The sequence below is a fragment of the Nycticebus coucang genome, chromosome 6 (assembly GCF_027406575.1).
Source record: "Nycticebus coucang isolate mNycCou1 chromosome 6, mNycCou1.pri, whole genome shotgun sequence".
NCBI lineage: Eukaryota > Metazoa > Chordata > Mammalia > Primates > Lorisidae > Nycticebus > Nycticebus coucang.
In genome coordinates, this window is record NC_069785.1 from 124,263,704 (window position 1) to 124,288,349 (window position 24,646).

Sequence of the window (24,646 nt, forward strand, 5' to 3'; positions counted from 1 at the left end):
CTGAAGAGGAAGTTCATTTCCTCATGCTTTTTGATACAGAGCCTGGGAGTGGGTCAGCCACTGCCAGACACTGCCCATGTCAGTCCAGGGTTGGGGCTGAGGTTGTCTGAGTACTGCCAAACTGGCTCTGGTGCTGGAAGGAAGAGGGTCTTCCTTTTTGCTTTTGGTTGGGTCTGACCTGGCCTCTTGCCCCCCTCAAGTCCTCCCTCTCCAGAGGCATTTGCTGGAAGTCCCTGTTCTCTCTGGTTGTGAAATGGAAAAGCCTCTTGCTCCCAGCTCCTGGGTTCAAATCCCAGTTCTGCCACCTTGCTAGCTTTGTGACTTTCTATCCCTGTTACCTCATTTATAAACATGGAGAGAGAATAACAACTCTCTCAAAGTTGGGGGGAAGATTAAATACATTTCTATAAGCAAAGCACAGAAAGCAGATTCTGCCACAGTCAAGTGCTCAGCAGATGGTGCTGCTGGTGCTGTGGCCCACCAGACCTTCCTGGGCCCGTAAGGCAGCACACCTCGCCTTGGCGCAGACCCTTCACTAGCTCTCTTGCTTCTCTTCTCCTCTTCCTCCAGTGCCCGTTTATTCTTCAAGTCTAGGTTTAAACATCCCCTTCCCTGGGAGACACCCCCTGTCCCCCAGAGACATCCCCTGTCCCAAGACTGGGTTAAACACCCTAGCTTTATGTTCCCACCAGGCCCAGGCCTTTGCCACACCCCAAATAGCATGTTCAATGTCTGGTTCCCCACTGCACCACGAGCTCTCCGGGAATATGGATGGCACCTGCCTCACTCAAAGCTGGATGCCCAGTGCCTGCCCACAGGAGGTGATCGGGAATCAAGAGCTGGCTGACACATGGCATGGCCTGGAGGGCAAAGGGCCTCTAAGTCTCCCCAGTCCCAGTGGAAAGGGTCTGAGACCCAGGTGGCTTTGAGAAACACTCCTGGCAGAGGATCTGAGCCAAGTTTCCCCCTCTTGGTTCCACTCTGTTTCCCAGTACTCAGGAAGGGCCTTCATGCTGGTGACAGAGGACAGATAAATGCCTTACAGTCAGGTGCATCTGGACATCTCCAGAGCGCATAGATTGTCTGGTTGACCCTTAGACATTGCAACAAAACACTTTTTGTATCCTTCCTGGTCTGAGTGCTGTGGACTTGACCAAGGAGTTAGGAATACAGTCTCTGGTCCCACACAGATTGGCAAGAGGCTGAAGCAAGATCCCTAGCACTGATGCTCTTTCCACGAAAGCGCACCTGGCCTAGGTTAGAAAACCACTTCCTATCTGACTCCCACCTGCATTTGCACCCACCCTGGATTCTTGTTAAAGCACCCTGCCCCCCACGCTCTGAGCTCCCAAAAGGATCAATCATGTAAGATGCAAGGTAGCTTATCGCCAGGTGAATGAAATGTGCGGCTCGGCCTGTCAGGTCTGTCAACTCCACTGTATCCATAGCGCCTAGCATGGGACCGGATGTGGGTGAGGAGCTGCTGTGTTCCAAAGGAGTGAGCGGCTTTTATCATGCCTGTCCTTTCACACTGGCTCGGCACACACAGTGTGCCATCCTGCTGCCTCTTCTCCAAGATAGTCACTCCTCCTTGCAAATCTCCTAGTTTGGGGCTTTGCCTTAGCACCCAGGGACATGATCTCAGGGCACGGAGCCACCTCCTGTGGTTCACCCAAGGTCACACAGCTGCCCCCCACCTCCATATTTTCCTGCACATGCACCCGAAGGCTGGAGCAGTCTCCTTCTCTCTGGGTCTTATTTAAAACCATCCCAGTGTTTCTTAAGACAGAGAGAACCCAAAGATGGAAAGAAGGGCTTCCAGGGACAGAATGCCGAACAGGGTCAGAGGCATTAGATTTGAGTCCTGCCGCCTGAGGGCCCTCCCAGCTTCTGCCTCCCCATCTATAATTGGGTTTACTAAACATCCGGCAGGCTCGGAGTGGTGAGAAGGCCCCGCTGCACTCTAGGAGGCGCTCTCCAGTGGGTGGACAGATCAAGAGAAGGAGCTGAAAGCTGTACTTGTGTGCACGCCAGGGGAGGGGTCCAGGTGCACTGGGACATGGGGCAGTGAGGGGTCAGCAGGAGCCAGCCCTGCCTGCTGATGTTGGTGCTGAATAGTAAGCCTGCCCAGCCTGCCCTTGGCCGTGGGCAGAGAGCAGCTCCCAGAGGGACCTCATCCATCTGCTTGGTTCCACTTCTCTGCTTGGATTCCTGCAACCTGGCCAGAGTGTTAGGCTCATGGCTGGGGAGGGCTTGCACATTCTTCCACTCACAGCCCAGTGGGAGCTTCTGTGGAAAACGTGGGCAGCTCCAGCTACAACCCAAGTCCAAGTCCTTGTCCTGTCACTCATATGGGTGGCATTTTTTTTTTTTTTTTTGTAGAGACAGAGTCTCACTGTACCACCCTCGGGTAGAGTGCCATGATGTCACAAGGCTTACAGGAACCTCTAACTCTTTGGCTTACGTGATTCTCTTGCCTCAGCTTCCCGAGCAGCTGGGACTACAGGCGCCCACCACAACGCCTGGCTATTTTTTTTGTTGTTGTTGCAGTTTGGCCGGGACTGGGTTTGAACCTGACACCTTTGGCATATGGGGCCGGCGCCCTACTCACTGAGCCACAGGCACCGCCCACGGGTAGCATTTTTAAGCAAGGCATTAACCTCTCCAAACTCATGTAAATCAGGGAGACAGCCCTGATTTCACTGGGTGCTAGAAGTCTAGGTGAGAGCACCCAGAAGGCGCTGTGAAGCCCTGCAGGCAGAAAAGGCCCTGATGGGCTGGGAGGGGACTGCGGGGTGTGCTTATCAGGGACGGCTCCCTTCACCAGGCTTTCTGCAGCAGGAATTGCAAGGAGACTTGTGTGTGCTTGTATATGGATGTGTGTGTACGTGCAGGGAGGGTATCTGTGAGCAGGAGGCAGCAGCTGTCCATTGGGGTATTTATTCATTAAAATATTACTGACGTCACTAAGTACATTTTGGGTTTGGGGCATCAGAATCGAACAAAACAGAAAAAAAATCTGTCCTTGTGGAGCTTATGTTCTAGCAATGGCAAACAATAAATAAGATAAAGTGTGTGCAGGATTATTCAATTTTAGATCAAGGGTGGCCGGAGAAGGCCTGAGAAGGGGACATTTGAGCAAAGAATCAAAGGAAGGGTACCAACCATGTGGCTACCTGGGAAGAGAACATTCCAGATAGGGGGTCTGGTGACTTTGGTCGGTATAGCTGGTCAGAAGAGATGCAGAGGGCCAGATGATGCAGGGCCCAGGCTTCCCCTGGGCCAGATGGAAGCCTTGGAAGGTGTGAGTGGAGGGATATGACCTGAGTTGTGTTTTGTCAAGATTGGAGACACTGCTGAGAACAAATAGTAGGGAGTGGTGCAGGCAGACTGGGCAGGAGGTGACTGCAATCAGCTGGGGCATCTTGTGGCCTCTGTAGAGTTGGGGAGGGAGAGCCAAGGCTAAAGGCAGGCTGGGGGCAGGGGCTGCACCAGGTCTGTGGAGCTCACCTCTCCTACCCCTCCAGGCAGGACAGCTGGCAGCCTACACCCCGCCTACCCCTCATCCTTACCACTGCCACCGCACACAGGCTGTGTTCCCAACCTGGGCCTGAAAGGGAGGTGGGAGGGGCAGGGGTGATGAGGAAGCCCTGCACAAAACAATGGCCTTGAGCCAAGACAAGAGAGATGCTTGTTCCCCTTTACTTATGAGTATTATTGGGAGAAATAAAGCCCTCAGAGGCAGCCTGTGCTCGGGCGGGAGCCAGGCCCTTACTCCTCTCTCTTTCCTTCCGTCCCCACCTCTTCCCTCGGCACAGGCTTACCCCTGACACACAGAGATCAAATAACTTCTCACTCAAAGGGAAAGATATTATCTCCCCTTACTATTCAGCACCACCACCAGGGGAACCCACAGCCCCAGATTAAAGGCAATTAGATGGCTTTGTTTTTGTAGGGGCAGAAGGTCTGTTTGGCACCCTCCTTGGGAACTGGATCCCACTGTGGCAGGGCCAGTGGCTCCTGTAACTCTTAGGGGAGAAGGCTGTGGCCTTGCCCTTGAGCCCACCCCCATGGTACCCCCACCCCCACCACCAGCAGCAGAAAGGGCTGACTTTCCCTTGCTCTGAGAACTGCTGGTGTCCAGAAAGAGGGAGAATCCCCCCCACCCCAGGCACCACTATATCTGATCTCTGTACACTTGTACCTGGAGTAAGGGTGGAAACTGTGCAGCTTCATCAGGGCTTTTGATGCCCTGGAAGTGCCATAAAACACAATGGCATGAAAGAGGGCAGGGGACAGGGACCTTGCTGACTCCTTCCAACCAGAGAGACCCTGGGCCTCTCTTTCCTTCACTTAGTCACCTTGCACCGACAGGACACATGACAAACACTGGCACAGCCCATGCACAGCACTCCCACATGGAACCTCGTTTAGTCCCCATGAAAACCCTCTGAGCTGGCATCATTATCCCACTTTGATCCTTAGTTGGTCAGTATTCACAGGAGAAGAAACTGGGGGTCAGAGAGCTGGCCTGCGTTGCCCAAGGGCATGAAGGTAGCACGTGGCAAGGAGCCTAAATCCCTGCAGCCCTCAGAGGAATTGCTTTCCAGTGGTTTCCATCCGGCAAGGCCAGTTGGACAACTGCAGCCCCTGCTGGCTGGGGAGGATGGGAAAAGGCCATCCATCCTTAAGTGACCCTTGCAGGATGGGAGGTTTTCATTTGATACAGGTATAAAGGTCCCACCCTCACCTTGACACAGAGCTCTCTGGGCAACTGGGCTCCTTCCTCAGCCTCACTGCTGCCCTCTCCCAGCCCCCTGCTGGGTTCTGCCAGGAGCTTTTAGGAATTGGCTCTTGCTTGCCCCTGGGCCTTTGCACAAGCTGTTCTGTCTGCTGGGACCACACTCCTCTTTTCTGGCTAAAGGTCACCCTCACTTTCTCTTTTCTGGCTGTTCCCCATTCTGCTTCTACCCCTTCCAAACCTTCCAGGCAGGAGGCACTCCGTAAGGCTGAGGGCATGACCCCTCTCCACCTTCTCTCCCCAGTGACTGCCCATATAGGCGGTTCCTAGACCCTGTCATACCCACGTTTCTCTGCTATGCCAAGTTGCTAAATCCTCTCCTTCTTTTAGATTCTTCTATAGGGTTGCCTCTCTCAGATTAAATCCCCTGGTTCTTCTATTCTCCTTGTTTTATTTTTTAATTTTTTATTGCGATGTCATAGTTGTACATATTTGGGGATACATGCGACATTTATGTGTATACAGAGTAATGATCAAATCAGGGCTGGGACATCCGTCAGCTGGAACGTTTACCTCCCCTACTTTTACTCATGAAGCTTTACCATGCATATATCATGTGCTGGCCTTGGTGCTGGCTTCTTTGGGGTGGAGGGGATACTGGGAGTGGTAAGAGGCAGTAGGGACAGGAATAAGAAAGACTAAGATATTTTCTTTGTCTTTAGAATCTCAGTCTAACAGGGGTCCAGGCATGAAAACAAGTAAGTGATAAGTGCTGTTTGTTTTTTTAAAGTAGGAACCCAAAGCAATGGGAGCTCAGAAGGAGTGATTTTGAGGGTGACAGGGGTATCACACAAGAGGTGAGGTCTTGCAGGATAAGCAAGAGTCCAACCCACTTTCTTACACACACACACACACACACACACACGGGAATAGGAAGAGGAAAGAGTGTCTATAAAAGCACAGATGTGGTTAAAGCATTGGCTATTGGGGGCAGAGGCACGGGGAATAGTGGGTGAATGGAGAGAGAGATGGGAGCCAATTTTAAAAGGGCTTTGTATTAGACAAGGGTCTGAACTTCACCTTGTAGGCAACTGGGAGCCACTGATGCCTTTTAAGCAAAGTGGTGACACAGTCACATCTGCGCTTTAGAAAGAGGCCCGTGGAATGCTAAGTGGAGAATGCCAGTCACAAAAGGCCACATACTGTATGATTCCATTTATGAAATGTCCAGAATAGGCAGATCCACAGTCACAGAAAGTAGATGAGTGGCTGCCAGGGGCCGGGAGGGAGGGAAAATGGGCAGAGACTACTAATGAGTGATGAAAATGGTCTGGAGTAGGTGGTGGCGGCGGCTGCACAATTCTGTGAATGTACGGAAGCCACTGAATTATACACTTTAAGAGGGTGAATTTTATGGTATGTGAATTATATCTCAATAAAAACAGAACAAAGAGGTACACGAGGAAGAACAGATGGTGAGGAGCTAGCCCGAAGACAGGCAGGCCACCAGGAGACCTCTGCCAGCCTGCAGCACCCCCAGACCTGGGGTACCCAGCTACGAGCAACAACCTCCTGAAGCCTCAGAGTGACCTTCTTCCCTCCTCCACCCGGGACTGATTCTGCTGGGGGTGGGGGCACTTGGAGAGATCCCGGGAATGCTGATTCCAGGCAGCACCCCCCTCCCCATAGTCAACATATCTCACATACCCTGCACGTGATAGGTCGGCCACCTGACAAGCCACACCACCTACTTTTTAAGACAGAAAGGTCCCCTGGTAATAGGGCAGGCAGGCTGAGGCTCTGCCATCGGTGGGGAAATTAGAGTAGAAAGTAACACCATGAAAACAGAACCGTGTGTCCAGAAATAAGAGAGACACCCTCACACACCCCCCAGTGCGTCAGAGGCTGGTAGCCCCTGGAATCTTGGGATCCCCAGCTACGGGGGGGGCGGCCAGAGCTCTTCTGCATGCCCTGCACTCTGCTGACTGGGGTGGGCACGGCCCACAGGAGAGGCTCAGAAGGAGCTATCGCTGCCCTGTAAAGACTGAGTCTTTCCGGTGTTAGGGGGTCCTGAGTATCTGTGACCAGGCTCGGGGGGGGGGGGAGAATACTAGTATCCCAGGGGAGGCTGGCAGAAGATGTGGGAAGGAGGGCATGGCCAGCCCCCAGGCTGCAAGGGCAGAAAGGACTGGTGAATAGAAGCAGGGAGAGAGCCCAGGAGCAGGGAAGAGAAGGCCTGGGGTTGGGCAGGAGAGTGGGTCTGGGGGTGAGGGCAGGACAGAGAGGAGGGGGACAGGCAAACAGGCTTGAGGGGGAGGGCTTAGCTGCTTTCCCAGCATCCCCCAGGCCACTTCTCTCATCACAAACCTCAGTCTCAAGCCACTTGGTTGTCATGGAAACAGGCCGGATAGAACAGATGGTCTCCACTAGCCAAATTCCAATTAAACAGGGCAGAGATGGATAGGGAAGGGGGTGTGATATGACTAGGCCGCAGAGGGCTCAGTCCCCAGGAAGGATAGGAAACCTGGGGTCACTATTCTGAAAAGGGGACCTCAGGTGGGTGGAGAAAGCAGCCTGGGGGAGGCTACCACCCACTGATCCCACCCTTACCCTTTCAGTTCTCAAAGGTGGGGACAGGGAGGCTGAGGGGATGTCAGCTGGGGAGGGGTGACAGTGGGGGTTCACAGCTGCAGATTTCCAGAGGCACTGAAATAGGGCACACGTACACCCAGGCCGACGCGCGCAACTTAACATTGAGGTGTGTACGTGTGTTTACAATCACAGGGACGCACAGCTCAGCGCAGGAAGGTTAAGCAAAGTCATTACACAGAGACACACTTTTAACACAGTACAAAGAAAATCTTTGGAAAACAAAAGAAGCAATTTATTGCATTTAATAAATATGTACTAAGAATCTACCAAGTATCTGTAAGCAGGGATATAAAGACACACACATGAAGTGTATAGTCTTTAGCCTTGAAGACACAGGATAAATTAACTTAAATAACATGATCACTGCTATGGTAGGAGTGGTCACAAAGTGCCATGACAATACAGGCAGGTATGACGAATCTGGGAAGGAGATTTAGAAGGAAGAGTGTGTTCCAAAGGAGATAAGATTTCTCTGGGCTTTGAAGCATGAATAGGAGTTTGCCATCCAGTGAAATAGGGCCCTCCAGGCAGAGGGAATAGCAAGAACAAAGGCATGGGAGGGTGAAAAGTCAGGGCTTATGAAGGGGATAATCTCAGGATAAGTGTAGAGCAGTTAGAGGAAGAGAAGACCCTGGAACAAGCCACGGGGTGGATGGTACCAATTTCTGACTCAAACACAAAACATCCCACACATAGAAATGTGCCATCACACAGCACCCACCCACGAAACCACACATCCACGCACAACTTCACATACACGCAACCGCAGGGCCTCCTGGTATTCATAGATGGTGAGCAAAACTCATAAATGGGAAAATAAAAGATTTTGTTTGCTGCAAACAAAATGAGGTGGGTTGGGGAGGTGTCAGAAAAATGGGATACATCAGAAGCTGAATATGCATCAAACCACGAAGAGGGGCACAGAAGAAGGAAGCCTCAGAGTTTACTGGAGTCGAGAATTCAGCCAGCTCCCATTGGTTTACTGTACGTTTATGGGACATCTACAAGGCCCTGAGCTAGGGCCTACAGAGATTTTTAAGGCTTAGTCCTCACCTTCAAATTGGTCAGTAAATAGGATGAAGGGAAGAGAGAAAAGAAGTAGTAAACAACATGGCAGTGGGGGCTGGGGGGAAGAACTCCTGGGAAGGGCTGTTTGGGAAACAGGTATTTCACAGGTGAGTGTGTTGGGGCTCAGGGTCAGTCATCAGCAGGAATCAAGGTCTGGGGCTTTGAAGCATGTGTAGGAGTTTGCAGCCTGTGAAATAGGGCCCTCCAGGCAGAAGGGACAGCAAGAACAAAGGCATTGTTGGGCAAAAAGGAATACATTGCAGGAGCTGGGAGTAGGTAATTTGGGCTGGAACCTAGAATATGCCCATATAACGTTGTGGGAGGTATCTTTGGAAAATTAAAGCCTAGATAAGTGGTTCTCAACTGGAGATACCTTGCACCCACCCCCCACCCCCAGGGGGACATTTAGCAAAATCTGAGGATAATTTTTATTGTCACATTGCAGGGAAGTAGAATGATAGGGGTTGGGAGAGGCCAGGGGTGGTGCTACACACCCTGCAGGCCCCAGCCTCACAGTGAAGACTCATCAGTGTTGAAAAGCCCTGGAGTTTGTACTTAAGTCAGGGGCACTGGGGGGCCCATGAGGGTTTTGGAGCAGGAGAGTGACATGCTCAGACTTTTTTTGTTCTGCCAGTGGTGTGCAGCCCACCCAGGAACAGGGAGAGCCATCCAGGAAAGCTAGTACCAGAGCCTGAGGGAAGCTGAGTGGCTGGGGAGGGATCCTGCAGAACTGGATGATAAAAAGGACTGAGGCAGGGGAGGAAGTTGGAAGAGCCACAGCCGGGGTTCCATCACAGAAATGGGAAGAGCCTGGGGAGGGCTGTATCTTGGAAAGAGGAAGGCGAGGTTGGTTTTGGATGTGTTGAGCTTGGACTGCACATAGTTCAGGCTGAAATCAGAGAGCACAGATTGGGGGTTTGTTGTCTTAAGCCTCCAATCCTCCCATGCCCTTCCTGGTCCCCATGCCTTGTCCCCATCCACAGGCTCTGAAGGTGCAGGTCTTCTTCCAGGTGTGCTCACATCTGGGCCTCCCTCAGCTGTCTGGTTCACTCTCCAGCCCTCCCCTCCTTAACCTCCAGGTCTCAGAATCAAGGTCACTGTCCTAGGTCAGGCCCTTTGTGTCTCCAACACAGCCTGTGTTGTAGCTCTGTGCAAAGCATCGCCCCAGGGGCAAGACCGCATCTGCTCTGAGGCCAGTCCGTCACTACTGTGTTCTTGGTTCCAGCACATGCAAAAAATCAGAGCAGACAGGAGAGAGCACCCCAGTTTGTTTTATCAACCTGTGCCCCCTGTTCTCTTTTTTCCTTCTGCCCTCTCCCCCACAACCCCCAACAAGGCTTAACAAAACTGCTTTAGAAAGAACTGTTCTGCCAGCCATCAGGATGAGATCGAACCAAGGATCCCAAGCAAGAGGCACAGAAACTGGGACAATCTCTAACCAGAAGTTTCCTGGAGTTAGAGATGAAAAATGCTGAACCTCAGGGACATGTACCCCCACCCACTTTCACCCTAAACTGTCAATCTGGGTCTTCATATGCCCCTGATATACACCAGCCTTTAACCCCAATTTCAGTTGCTTTAAGTATTTTTTCTGAAACCTAGTACCTAGTGCATAGTAGATATCCAAAGAACGTCTGTTGACTGCTGATCTCACATAAAGCATTAGGGAATCATCACCCACAGCGTTGCCCTGACACCACCTGGCCATCAGAAAGGGCCCAGGCAAGTGGAGCCACTGGGGACAGGTGGCACTTCCAAGGAGGGCGTATGGGGATGGCCTCTGGGGTAGCATCTCTGGGGTGGCCATGGGCCTGCCCTTCCAGCAGGGAGTATCTAGGGGCATCCAGACAGCCTGTGGGGGAGGACTTCGAAAGCAGGCCACTAATCTCTCCAAGAGATTAAACACCATGCTGGCTCTGGAGACTAGAAACCAGTTGGGGGAGGGGGAGAGGCCCAGGAGGGGCAAGGGAGAGACAGGGCAAATCTCGCCTGGGAGGTGTCAGCCCAAGGCAGGAGTGGGGGTGGGGCTTCTTTTTTGAAGCCTAGGCAGAGACTAGAAAGATCTGCAGAGTTGGTGGGGAGTGAAACTGAAATTGGGGAAAAAACATTAATACCCATTAACCAGAATTACTAATTATTAACCAGCTAGACTTCTGGACTGAAGGGCCTAATTTCTGCCTCCCCCCATCATCCGTCATTGGTGTTGAAGCCCCTCCAGTCCCTGCCTCCCTCTTCTCCCCCAGTCTCTGCCTGGCCTTGGTGGCCCTTATCTGCCTGTGGCTGCTGCCATGGAATCCCACCCCCAACTTGTAAGCCCAGGGATGGGCGGGGGGCAGATAATGATTGAAACTGTTATCTGGGGCAGGTCAGAAGCTTGGCCTGGGTGACCTGGAAGACAGCCATGTGCTTAAGATGCACCCCTCTCCACTTCCAATCCCTTCCACCCCTACCTGCTGCAGGGTGGCTCAGCCCTCCTCTGTCCCTGCTCAGCCCTGGGGTTTGGCAAAGGGATGGAGGTGCCAGCAGGGGAGAAGCAGGAGGCCCTGATAGGCACTGTCTGGTGCCATAGTCCTGGGCTGAGCAGTCTAGGGTGGGAAGGAGCAGCTAGGCTGGGGGCTTCAGAGACAAAGCTCCAGACAGAGCCACCTGGGCTTTGGGGGCACAGGTCAGGAATGATCCCATCTCTTGGTGTTTAGGAAGGAGGCCTCTGAGTTCCCTTAGGTTAAAGGGAACGGTACTCCTAAACAGCTTGTGGGGGTGGCCCTGGACTCCCGAATGCAGAATCAGCCTCTGTAGCCAGACACCAAAAAGTGCAGTGCCCAGCCCTGCCACATGCCATGGCTTGCCCTCCCAGAGCCAGAAGATGCCACAGAGCTGCTGCACTCTGTTATGCAGCACCCCTGGGTGACAACATGAGGAGATCACCTCATGTGTAGGGTCCCTGTGAGGCTTCTCCTTGCATGGTGGCCCTGAATCTATCCCCCCATGACAGCACCAGCAGGAGGGGAGTGCAGCCCAACCCTCCTCCAGGGTGAACTGGTGCAGGTGGAGGGTCCTGCCCCACCATCCAGCTGTCCTCTGCCCTTCCTGACGTCCCCTTGGTGCTCTGTCCTTCTGTAATATGCTCCCTCTCCCCATCCCCTCTCTCCTATCACTGACATAATCCTTTAACTCTCACTGGAGATAAGCAGGTATTTCACTGAAATTTATCATTAATCCAAAAGAAAACAGGGATGGGAAGGGAATAGGACTGGGAAAAGGTGAGGCACGGGGAGGGAGGGGACAGGAAGACAGCCAACCCACCCCCAGCCTCCCAGATCTTAGATAGCTGCAGTGCTGGGGCAGCCTAGGCCCAAATTCCCGGACTGGTCAGCTCCCACCAGGAGCCCAGGTTCAACTTTGAGCAGCACACCTGTTTCTGGGACTCTGAAGGGGACACCAACGATCTGGTGGGTGTGAGACTCAGAGGGGGCCGGGGCTGTCTGTCAATGCCTGGAAGGTCATGTGTGAGATCAGATGTGCTCCACTGGCTTCCAACTCGAACCAGGACCACGCCTGCAGATCTCAGCTCAGTGCTGGGCCCTCAGGGCAGTCCGGCTTCCATGGAGGTTGGTGAGTTCCCTGTCACTGGAGGTATTCACGTTGCAGCTGGATGACAACCAGCTGGTAGGGGTGTGGTTAAGGGGTTTTATGAAGCCAAGGGGTGTTCTATTATTTGATTTCCCTTCCAACTGCTGAGGCTCTAGGATTCTCTGACTTACTCCCTGCAGGGCAGGGATGTACCTTCGGCTGTGGGCCCAGCTGGGAGGCTCTTTCCAGACCTGGGTCTAGGAGGGGAACGAGCAGACTCAGGTGTTTAACACACCTTTGGATGGTGAAGGAGAACACAGTCCTCTGCCTAGCATCATGGCTTAGGGAAAGTGAGGAGCCTATGCCAGCCTGACCCACAGGGTCCCAGCACAGCCCTGTGTGGAATGAACGCAGGAATTTATGTGCCTGCCTCTCCCACAACACACCCAGGGCAGAGGGTTTCCCACATGGGCTAGCACAGGGTAACTAGGGGACCAGAATCCCACACTTTGAGTCTAACTCTTGCTTCCAACTACCATTTTTAAGAGAGGAGGACATGATGGCCGGCCCAGGTGATCATCTGTGGCTTGGGTAGATCTTCAGGAGTCTAGGGCCCTGAGCTCCTGATGTGCCCTCCGCCTGTTGACCACCTGCAGAACCACCCCAGCCCCAGGAATGGACACTCCCTGTAGACTCAGGGTCCGGGGGAGCAGCAGTCCAGGGGTGTGAGGACCTGCTCTGGATCCAGCCCTGTCCTAAGCACACCGTGTGCATTATTTACCTCTTTTAGCCTTCCATTAGCTCATCACCCCTGCACAGCCAAGGGAAGTGGAGTTTTGGAAGATGCAGATGTACACACCAACACAGGTAAGTCATAAAAGGCTGAGAACGTTTGGCTCCAAAATAACCAGTGGATTCAGCCAATTTAGAAGGGAAAAAAAAAGAGTCAAACTAACTAGCTGTTTGTGATCCTATAGACAAAACAATTTCCTAAGACCAACCTTCGCCAGCTCTCTCTGGTGGCTGAAGGGCAGTGTAGACCCTGCCTGGACAGTCACCATCTTAGGTTGCCTCCCTCTGTGCCCCCCCATGCCCAGGAGCTGGGTGAGAGCCCCTACCTCTGTTGGGGAGAAGATGCAATCAGAGCCTATCTAATCAGGAGCACGTACACACATAGCATGTGACCTCACGCACGCACACACACACACACACACCATAAACCGCTCTCATACACAGAGGACATAAAAACGCTTGTAAAGAAACACATAAACCAGCACAGATTATCATTATAGCGCAAACTGTGCACACAACTGCTGAGGGGACGGGAGCGATGCAGTGATGAGAGAGGGCCACCAGGGGATAACTCCTGGGAAGGGTGTTTCTGAGCAGAGGAGGATGGGGGAGTCCTGAGAGACCTGCAGCAGCAAGGAGAGGTGGGTGCCAACGACAGTCGCTGTGTCCCCTCCTCCTTTGTCACTGTCCCCTGTGGCACTGACCCCAAGGCCAACTGGAGAGCTGAGAAGGGTGCTGTGGCCAGGGCAGAGGCAGGCGCAGAGAGCAGGGCCTGTCACTTAAGTTCCCCCGAAGCCCATCCATCAAGCCAGCAGAGATAATCAGAGCGCCTGGCTGGCCCAGGACACTGATTACTCTCTGGGTACCATAAACACAGGGAATAAATCTGGGAAGGGGCCAGCGGGGAGGGAAGGTAGCAGAGCTAGCTGCCCTGCCTGGGAAGGAAGAGGCAGCCCCTCCATCATTCTGAGAGATGCAGCAATCTAGGCCAATGAGATCAAGGATAGTTCAGGGGGCGGGGGAGGTGGGCAGTCATCATATAATAATCCAGTGCAGTGTGGCTGCTCCACTCCAATCTTATTTACACTCAGGGAGATGCCTGTCCCTGCCTCTGCTTCAATTTATACACAGGAGCTGGTGCAGAAAGCCTCTGCCATTGATTCAAACCCTCCAAGGCTTGGCCCCAGGGGGTAGAGAAGAGTGGCATAAAGTGGGTGGGATCTAGAGCCCAGGCAGACACCTACAGGCACCTGCAGGTCCTGGAGCAGTGGGCTCTGGGCAATGTGGTCCCTTTGTGCTCCAAAGGCTTAGCTTTGCTCGGGAGTCAGGCAGGTCCTAAACCTGCCTTCCTCCTGTTGCTTTTAAGCACTTCCTGGGTGCTAGGCAGATGCAGCCCCAGGACCTGCTAGCATAGCTCTGGCTTGTGTCCGGGCCACAGAGGCCGTGCGGTAATTCAAGCTAATGGAGCATGGATAATCTAGAACAGCAGAGGGTCTAGGAGGAATTTCTCTTTGGCGTCGAAACAGATCAGATGACTGTTTTGCAGTGGAGTTACCTTCCTAATTAAGCAAGGGAGTCTGTGAGGCCTCAGCCCGCATGGTGACCTTCAGGGTCATGTTGTGCTGGGAGGAGCATTGGCCCCGTGTGACCCTTGGGAGGACAGTCTGCACGTGGAGGATCTGGAGTCAACTCATAGCCACAACACTGGGAAAGGGTTTTGATTTTTCTGCGGGTTTATCTTTTTTTCCTGGGAGGGTTTTCTACCTCCACTGCAAGGCGAAGGATGTCTGGGCTCAGGATGAGCCGACTCTGTCCCTAGCTCCCTGTCCTGAGCCTGCCTGAGGCAGAGGAAGCACCAGCACTTTCATCCCAGGAGATCAAAGCAGGCGGCACAAGTGAACACCCTAAATCCTTGTGCCATCCCCACTCCCAGGTAAGGGCTCCTCCCTGGCCATCTTTTGGGATCTCTGGGTGAGGGCATGAGAGACTGAAACCTTCTAGAAGCTTAGAACAGGCTCTGGCAGAGGATCAGCTTCCTGAGCCCTGGACCCACCCAGGATCTGGGGCTAGGCTGGGAACACCTACTAGCCCGGGAACACCGGCTGGGGGAGTCGTAGGCAGATTTTCTCTCAGGAAAACTACTACACCTGTCTCTAGTCTCACCCCGAAAGATAGTAGGAGCCCCCCCAATGACAATAGTATTCATAGTATTTATGGGAAACAGGGAAGAATGTGGGGGAACAACCCTGCGCAAAGGCCCTGAGGTGGGAAAGCACTGGGAATGAACAAGGGGTGCAAGGGGAGGCGGTGGGTGGGAGAGGAGCCAGGGAGGGGCAGCTGTCCAACACTCCTGGGCCTGTGGTGTTCTTCTCAGATTTGCTGTAGGTTTACGCATCCAAAAAGCAGTGTGGGCAGACTGGAGCCGGGACTTAGGCCAGGGGCTACTGCTTACAATGAGGATGCTGCCACCAGGCTCCCCTGCTGTGAGACTCACATGATGTAGTGGCAAGGCAGCTGGGCTCAGAGGCACCTCTCCACTACCCTTGTCCTAGCAGCTGACGGTATGTGCCCACAAGACACTGGGATTGAGGGAGGGGGTGCTTGGGGTGCAAGAAGCAGAGCTCAGGGCAGCTGCCCCCGGGGCCCACTTGGGGTGTGTGCCCCAGGCCAGCTGCTAGCAGTCACTGCAAGGGAAACTCCTTAGGCTGGTACAGCCCTTCAGTTCCTTTTTCTTCAGAGCTGACTTGTGACTGCCCAAACATACTGGTGTTCTCATCTTCGCTGATTCATTTGGTGGGCACATGATCTCACCTGCTAAAGTGTGGCGCACCCGTGTTCCCCTCACCTCCCACCCCCCTCCGGAGCATAATGAATATCCTGTGTGTGCTAAGAACCAGCTTTCTGGGCTTTCGCTTTCCTCCACAAGCCTGGGGCAACGAGCAGGGCATAGTTGCCTCTCTGCTCATCTTGTTTCTCATGGTGACATCCTTTGAGCTGTGGTGGTATGCTGGTGACCAGCAGGTATGCAGCATTGCAGGGGAGGAAACCAAGCAGAGAGTCCCATCTATCATGGGAAGGACCCCAAGATGGAATGCAAGGCTCTACCACAGAGGGTTGAACAAGGTACTCAACCTTGGGGAAGGGTGGGACAGGGAACCAACCCCTGCCAGAGCTACCGGCTAGCTCTTGGTAGTGGCTGGTTCTTTCAGCCTTCGGTGGAACTCCATCTCCAGGTGACAGGGAATGCTTCCACTATAGGGTCCCCAGGTCCCTATCCCCGCTTTTTAGATGGAAAGATGGCCAAAGATTCAGGCCAAGGCCACTGTCAGGACTCCAGGCTCCATCTCTGCTGCTAGGCTATCTCTCAGAGCACCTCCAGATGTCGGGGTGTGGGTGGGTGTGCTGTTGCCCATCCTCAAGGGCCCTCCTTCACAGAATGACAATTTGCTGTGCTTCCTAGCCCGCTCTTCCCAGAGAAGGCAGACTCCTCACAACAGCCCCGGAGGGAGCTGGGCCCTTCTCCATTTCAGGCAGGGGGCAGAACTAAGAGTCTGAGTAGGCAGGAGGGACCCTGAGTTTCCAGTTCTGGGGAGCACTCATTCCAGGACTTTGGAGGGAGGGATTCCATTTAAGCCCACTGAGTGAACTCAGACCCCCAGTGGGACATTCTTGTGCCTATGGCCACTGGCCTGTTTTGCTGCCAGGGCCACGCCTGCAACTGTGTCCCAATGGAGCCACCAGCCAGCGGAACTAATGTCTTCTAATGAGATCCGGGCCAGAGTAGCCAGGCGGGTTTTATTGTCTGTGGCTTGGTAATGAGACTCCTCATAAACTGGGAATGAAATGGGTCTGCGCAGACCAAAGGGGGCGGGGTTGGCCTGGGAGAGTCCATGTCCCCCTTTTGCATCTCTGCTGCTCTGTCTAGTCCACGATGCTTTCTGAACACCTGCTCTGTGCCCCTGGGCCAGGCCTACACCCTGGCCCTGGGCTGCCCGTGCCCTGGGGCTCTGCTCACAAGTCCGGGGCCCTGCCCATGTCTCAGCCCAGATTACTAGGAGGAGATGCTTTAGTATCCAGGACACCACTCCCCCTCTCTCTGCAGCTGTTAGGCATCCCATACTTTGTGCCAGGCTGGGCTTTACGGTCAGCTCTGGCTGGGAGGCCAACCTCCAACCACTATCCTCATTTACTCCTCACATCTCTGGGGAGCCCCATGCTCTGGCTGGTTGGGGGAGAGTGTAGGCTGGAGATGGCTGGCAAAGAGAAGGACCACCTCGTGGACACATTCTATTGTGCCCAGCTCACCTCTTCTCTGTCCATCCCAGTTCATTTCATCTTCCTGATGTACTAGATTTGCAGTCAGGAAACCCAAACTGGCATCAAACTCAGCCACAATGGTGCGAGATGGTGAGCGAGTTACTAACCCTAAGTCTCATCTTCCTCATCTCTAAAACGGAAGTAATACTCGTGCTAATGCCATTCACACTGGGTCACTGAGAGGCTCATCTGAAACTGTGGGCTGGAAAGAGTGCCACAAACAGTATTATCACAAAGCTGTGAAAGGATTCAGTCTGCAACAGGAGAAACAGGAAGGACTTTCTGCCGGTGAGAAGGTGGTGAACCCAGGAGGATTCTTTGCCTAGTTGACTGGTATCATCTCACTGGGTAAGTGGGTGGTCCTATTGCCCACCCTCTCCTCAAATGTGGAAGTTTGAAGGAAGGCAGGGGCTAAATCCCAGGCCCTCCCTGCTAGACCCAGGCTGCCACAGCAAGCATCCAGATGGGCAATGGTGCCCCGGCTGGGCTGCAGCCAGGGAGCGAGCAGGTGCTGGGAGAGCCCTCGGTGATATGCTACAGAACAAAGGCCGCACGGCACCTGCTGCCTGTGTCATATTTGACCACCATGGCTGAGCCTGTGTGGGTGCCTGAGCCACCTGAGCTCCCAGGGTTGCCCCCAAATAGCGGGCAGGGACTCACTTTCTGAGCAGCACCTGGTTGAAGACATGGGAATTGAGGTTAGCAGTGGGCAGGCAGCTGAATGGCTCATTCTCAAGAGAGCATAAGGCCAGCACCATTCAGAGGACAGGGACAGGGAAGAGGAGAAGTTACACTTCACCGCATGTTCTCATGTGCTTAGCAATGTGCTAAGGCACTTTCTACACATTCTCAATCACACCTTTCACAACCTCTTTGGAAATCCATAATAACAAAAACCCATCTTACAGATGAGACAACTGAGGCCTACAAAGTGCTTTAACCAAGCTCACCTGGTTAATGACTGGTAGAGCTGGGATTCGAACCTGGTCCAACTGGCCCCACTTTGTGATCTCACTATGCTGAGCTGCCAGGATGGGGCAACCACCAGGTTGTGGGGAGAGAAACTGAGCTAGCTGCTGCTCTTTCTCAACTAGGGCCTGGGACCACTGCTGCTCTGCCCTTCCCTGGGAATCTCTGAAAGGCAAGAGCCTCCAAGAATACATACCTATTCCCTCTCCCCACTCTCACCCAGATAAAGCTGGGATTATCCATTGCCCTGAGGATCCTACAATCTGCTGTCAGAAAGTATTTCTTTCTGTCCTGCCTGAGACTCTCCTGTTGCACTGAGTTCATCTCTCCATGTGGGTCAGGGTTCAGATATTAGGATTGTTGCGTTTTCTCATAGCTCTTCTCTTTTACCATTCCCCAGCCCCAAATGGCACCAGAGAACCCAGAGCTTAAAGGGTTAACTAGACTAAAGGGTGTTATCTCCAGCTCAGGGCATCCCCTGGGCAAGGTGATCCCTGCTCAGATCTTAAGTTACCTCCTACCCCAGCCAGCACATCTGCTGCTGGCTCTGCAGACCTGGTCTCTATGGAAGCGGGCGGGGCGGTGGGGGTGGGGGGCATCACAGGGGACATGTTTTCCAGCTGGGTTTGGGCACAGGCTGCTGGGCTCCTGGGATTACCCTCTTCCCCAATCCTTGCCCCTCATTTCTACTTCCTTTCCCTACAAGGTACTCTTGCTTTCTGCTGCGTGGAACTCAGGGTGATTCCAGGCACACATATGTTATTGACCTGGGCACCTATATGGCCCTGCTCATGAGGGACCAAAGCATTCATGCCCACTTTTAAAATGTCCAGAATAGGCTCCCCACCCCCAACACATATCATGATTTCCCCCCAAGTACCCATGTAGGAAGCACAGAAGCCAAATTAGAAGTTGGAAACCTATCTCCCCTGGGCCTCAGCTCCTCCCAGCCGTTCAGGGCTTCTGAGGACCTCTGGGGCAGGCCAGCCCCAGTTCACACCAGGTTCCAGCTCTGCTCTTTTTGCCAGGAAGGTAACAGAATGCTGCTGACAAGTAAGAAAAGTCTCTCCAGGTATTGTCAAGGTCTTCAGCATTTCCCTGTGAGGATGCAGAGGCCTAGCCTAAAGCCAAGGGCAGAACAGAAAAAAGAAGCAACATCTAGGCTCGCCACCTCCCAGAGGATCCAAGCAGCATGTCCTGGAAGGAGCTGACCAAGGGCAAATCCTGGGTCTCCTCCCACCATCACCCTGACACTCTGATATAAGCACAGGCATTATTGAGTCTCAGAACCACTCACAAAATCCTAGTCAGAAAGCTATAGGAAGTCAGTTACATGTGAACATACATTGTTATATATTTATGGCCCTAGTCCCATAGTGACCCACAGATACAAGTACACACACCTCTTGAGCCTTGTCCTCACAGATCTGCACAAGCACAGTGGGTTGCAGATTGCCAACACAAACACACAAAGCCCTATACACGTGTGTACACACATTCATTCCAAAAGTGAGACCATATTCAGACTGTTAGAAATTTTATACTGTAAGTTCCACAACAGGCTAATGTCCATTCTAGCTTGGTAGGCTGGCTGGCTAATGTTCAAAGTTACAAAAAAAAAAAAAATCAACAAAACAGGTGAATATGCAGATACGGCTCCTGTGCCCCTCCCCCAGGTAGGAGGCATTCAATTTACCAGGTTAACCAGGAAAAGATACAATCAGAAAAATTGAAGATACATTCACACCTCCCTTGGGTGTTTTCTGTTTGTGCTGAACAATGAACATTAGTCAGCTGCTAAACAATGGCAGTATCATAGACACAGTAACGGGGACCCTCTACCCCTCCAGCCTGGCCCACTCAGCTGTCAGCACTAGGGTTCTGGCAGGTATAACCATCCTGGCAGCATACAACTAGGTCCAGAGGCCAGGCAGTGGCTGAGAAGGAGTCATTGTGCAAGGCTGAGTGGCTAAGAGGGAACTGATAATACCTCTGGACTCAGCCAGCATCATGCAACAAGGGGCTGGTTACCTGTCCTACATGCTCCGAAATTCAAGTTCAAGAGTCACCTTCTTAAGTCACTCAGCCAGGGCAGTGGGACCCAAGCTCTGCAGTGTCTTCTCCTTTTTAGCCCTGACTATGAGGCTTAGAATCAGATTCTGAGACACTCCACAGTGCTGCTTTATAAACAGGTGAGGTTATTCCCCTTTACACATTCTGCAAACCTCAGGCCAACAGAATTGTGTTTGCCATAAAGCCCTGCCTGGCAAGCCTAAGCACACTCCTGTCTATGAGAAATAGGGAGAGAGGAAAGAAAATAATCCAACAGCCCTGACACTCAGAGTTTCAAAGGAAAACACCATGACAGTGAGCTCTGCACAGACTGCAAAGAGGGGTGAGCTGTGACCTGACAGGTCTTCCAAGGGTGTGCATGACACCTGAGGTGAGTGTTCTCCTTCCAGACAAAAGATGTGGGGAAGCCAATTAGGGAGGGTGTGGTAGAGCTGGGACACTGGCTCAGCGCACCTGCTTCTCAGGAAGGTTCTCTGCCCCCTCCTTGGCTCTCTGTCCCTCTTGGGGATGCAGCTCTCATGCCCCCCTGACCCTCTCCTCTACATTAACAGGAGGGGGTCACAGATTATCATCTCAGGAAACAGAGGCTTGTGGGGCCTCACTATCCGGCCTGGTGAAGTCTGTGTTGTTGAAAAAATACTTCTGTGTTTACATTTCAGTAGCCAGATTGGGAGTGTTTTGAAGCTGGGGGCCATGAAGGCCATCCCACTTACAGGGCTCCTCCCTTGTCCTTTCCTCATCACCACCATCCCCAGGCTCCCTGTCACAGCCCAAGAGAACCCAGAAAAGAGCATCAGACTGACAAGTCCCTAGGGAGACGCAGTTGCAGGCAATTAGGAGGAAGCCATGGGTGGTTCAAAGTGGGGCGTGGGCTGTCAACTTCTGGGTCTACTGGCCTCCCTCCAAGTGTCAGACTGGGCACAACCTTATACACTCGCCTCCCTTCACAATGGACCCCAGAGTAAGCAAGCAGAGGAGGCCCCAGGAGCCCAGGGGCTGAGGAGCTTGGCAGGTGCGGGAACTTCGGCTGTGTCGGATGCTACACATCCATCAATTACAATCAATGGAAGAGCACTTATTAAGTGCCTGTCTCAGCTTGCTTCCCTTCTCTGTACCCCACCCCCCTATCTTGGTTTTTGGCAGAGGGAGTGGCCACCTTGAGCCAGGTGAGTGTCACCTCCCAGGCCCCAATTCCTGAGTGGGTAGAGAACAGCAGACTTCCAGCCCCCAGATGAAGGAATTAATCACAAAGCAAGGGACAGAGAATAACAAAAAGAGAGGAGAATGGGGTGAGTTCCTTCCCCCTCCTCCAAACCTTTCCACCCTTTGTCCATCCCAGGATTAGATTAACCCCTAGTGTGCTGGACCAACCAAGACTCCGGGAAAGCTCTCCTTTCGGTGAGTTTCAGATGTAGACACACAGAACTGAAGGGTTCCCAGAAGCCCAAACCCTGGTAGTCAGGCACATCCTAGAGCCCCAGCTTCTGTGTCTCTGGCAGGCTTCCCACACAGTCCAGCGTCAGGTGACCACCTCTCAGTCTCACCAAGACCACCCTCCAGGAGAGGGGCTCAGTCTTGTCCCTGGGAAGTAGGCAGTGACGCCAGTGAGCCCTGGAATTTCCCCTGACCCCCCCACCCCCCATCCAGCAGGGCAGCACCCCTGGCTGTAGAGGTGGAGGCACCCCAGCACTGGCTTTCACAAACGGCTTCCCTGCCATCCACCACTCAGGGAGAGCTAGCTGGCCAGAGGAGCACAGAAGTGAATGAGGCCAGGTTCTTGCCTTCCAGGAGTGCACCAGCCACAACTGGGCAGCCAGGCCGATCCTTTGCTGATAAACTGCTTGGCTGGTCTGCAACCTAGCAGGCTCTTGGGATCTAATGTTCTTGCCCCAGATAAGGATGCTGGTTTCTGTACTGACCCTCTAACCTGCCACCCCAAGTTGAGGACCGCATGCTCCAATCACCACCACCTCCCCAGGCTGGAGGCTGTGTCATGTTTCTTTCTAACCCCCCCTCCCCCCCAGGTTGGTGTCACCAGTCATCGCAGAAACCCAGCAGATTCCCTGGGGACACAAAGGGTTAAACCCAGGCGAGGGTACTCAGTCAGATTTGCCTCCTAAACGCATTTTCCAGTTCATTCCCCAGCACAATATGCCTGGGCCGGTCCCAACCTCTGCCACCACCCCACCCGTCAGAATGGGCCACCGTGGGCCACCCCCGGGTCGAGCGCGAGGTTAACCCCTCAGCTGCCGGCAGCTCGTACCTCGAGGAAGGACACGCGGGGCACCCTCAGGAACCCTCAGGAAAGTGGGTCACGCAGCCACCTGGCTGGCGCGAAGCCCGTGGCGCCTCCCCCTGGGAGAGCCCTCCGAACTGGGAGTGGAGTTCCGAGGAGTAGCCCAGTCCCGCACCAAGGCCCGGAGGTTGCGATCCCCGGTGGCTCCCGCCTCACCCTCCAGGAAAGAAACCAGGTGAGCCTCAAGCTGCCTCTGCCGCAGAAGCGGGTTCTCCGCGCCCGCGGAGGGGCGACGTGAGGCCTGAGCGCCCGAAACCTTGTGGCAAAGGGGCTGGCTGAAAAACGAAGCCCCCCTGCCGTCCTTCCAACCCACAGCCCACCGGCTCCGAGACTGACGCCTTCCCCCTGGAGCTGTTGTCTCATACCCCGAGAAGGTGATTACGGTGATTATTTGCATTTATGTAACATGCAGTGTTTCCAAACTGCTTCCCGAGCTGAGAGGCAGTTATTAAATAAATAGAACGCTATTACATATTATTATTTTTGGGAAGAACTGAGCGGAGAAAGTGCTTTCTTGCTACATAGAGACGTGCATCCGACTGCTTCCCTGCAGGGCGGGCTGTTCGGCTCCTCAGCCTCCTTCTCCGACCTGCTACTTCCCACCACCCTTTACCCGAGCCGTGACCCAACTTTTCTGGCTCTTTTCACTTCGTACAACCCAGTCGTGCCCGCCATCCAGCTCGCAGCCCCGGGGAGGCACTGAAGGGGGTGCGGGGAGGGGCAGAAGTGTACGCGCTTACCTGGGAGGAAGAACGCAGTCAAGCCGAGAGCCAGTCCCCACCAGCGTCCAGCGGCGCCCGCAAGCCCCATCCGAGCCATCGGGGGCCGGGGGTCGGGCGACGGGGTGGCGAGGAGCGTGCTCCTCGCGCTCCACAAACCAGCCCGGAAGACTAGGGCGGATCGCTGGCGGCCGGCGGGCGCTCGGAGGATCCAGGTCAGCCGCAGCCGTCGGCCGGGGCGGGGTAGGCGGGGTGGGCTGGGTGGGATCCGCGCGGCCGCAGTCCGGGCCCCGGGCCGCCGCCGGCTCAGAGGCTCGGCAGATGCCCGCCGCAAGTTGCACGAGTCATGCCCCTCCGCCGCCTCCGCTCTCCTCCTCGCGCCGGTCCCCGCCCTCTTCCTCCACGCAGAGCTGGGTTGGGGAGAGGGACCCACCCCCGGCGCGCCCGGCTGCCCAGCGCGGGCTCTCGGCCCCCGGCGCGCTCACACCCTCCCGCTCGGCTCCAACTTGCAGGCGTCCATGGCCCGCCGTCCTCCGAGGGTGGCGGGACGCGCCCGGGCGGCGCGGTGGGCTCGGGGCCCAGGCGGCTCGGCGGCTGCTGTCCGGGCGGCTCCGGCTGTGCGGCCGGGCGCGAGGAGAGCCAGCCGGGTGCGCCGCGCGTCCCCGCCGCCGCCGCCGCTGCGCTGGTGCCGGCGACCCGCAACAATGTGGAGCCGCCTGGGCGCCGAGTCGAGCCGCGCTCGCTCCTCTCGCTCTCTTTCTCTCACTCGCCGAGCTCCAGCCTCTCACCCGCTCTGCCGTGATGTCAGCCCTAGGGGAGGGGTTAGCGTTAACCCCCTCCTCGCTCCGCCGCGCGCCCGCCGCGGCCCGGCCTCCGCCCGCCCGCCCGCACCTTCCGGCCCGCGGCCCAGGCGGATCCCGAGCGAGGGCCGCGGGGTCCCGCTCAGGCCCCCTGGCTCGGGAGATGCCCCTCCGGCCGCCTCCAGCTCGGGAAGGGCCGCAGGGCGGGCTGCCCTCCTGCTCCGCTGACAAAGGGAGGCAGTGACCCCTAGCGGCCGGCGTCGGGGGAGCAGCAGCTCGGTAGGGGTGGAGTTAAGATGGGGCGCCGGGTGGCGGCCGAGTGGCGTGCGCTATGGAGAATCCCCGCTCCAGCAATGTCCGAGCTGGAAAGGCCTCTGCAGCCCTCTGCTTCCACCCTGCTCCCATTTCGCAGATGAGTAGACAAAGGCCCAAAGAAGCGCAAGACTACTGGCCCTGGGCAGAGAGTGCCGGAGCTCGGATCTCTCTCCTCCGCATCACTTGGAAGCTAAATGGAGAGGCAGCTAAGCCCGACGCCCAGAGGACACGGCCGGAGAAGTCGGCGGTGGGCATTAGGGGGTGCGATGCGGTCACTGAGCTTTCTGGTACGGTTTCCTTTCTAATCCCTTCAGGAGTCCCTGCTCCCTTCAGG

General features: G+C 54.6%; 1 protein-coding gene across 1 annotated transcript in view; it reads right to left on the reverse strand.

Annotated features, from left to right (window-relative positions):
• The window catches only part of NECTIN1 (nectin cell adhesion molecule 1), a 63,024-nt gene extending 39,673 nt beyond the window's left edge, over nt 1-23,351 (reverse strand). The window contains exon 1 of the mRNA XM_053594953.1: nt 23,219-23,351. Within this exon, the coding sequence (XP_053450928.1) occupies nt 23,219-23,297 (79 nt within the window). The 5' untranslated portion in view covers nt 23,298-23,351. The remainder of the gene's footprint in view (nt 1-23,218) is intronic.
• Between the last annotated feature and the right edge of the window lie 1,295 nt (nt 23,352-24,646).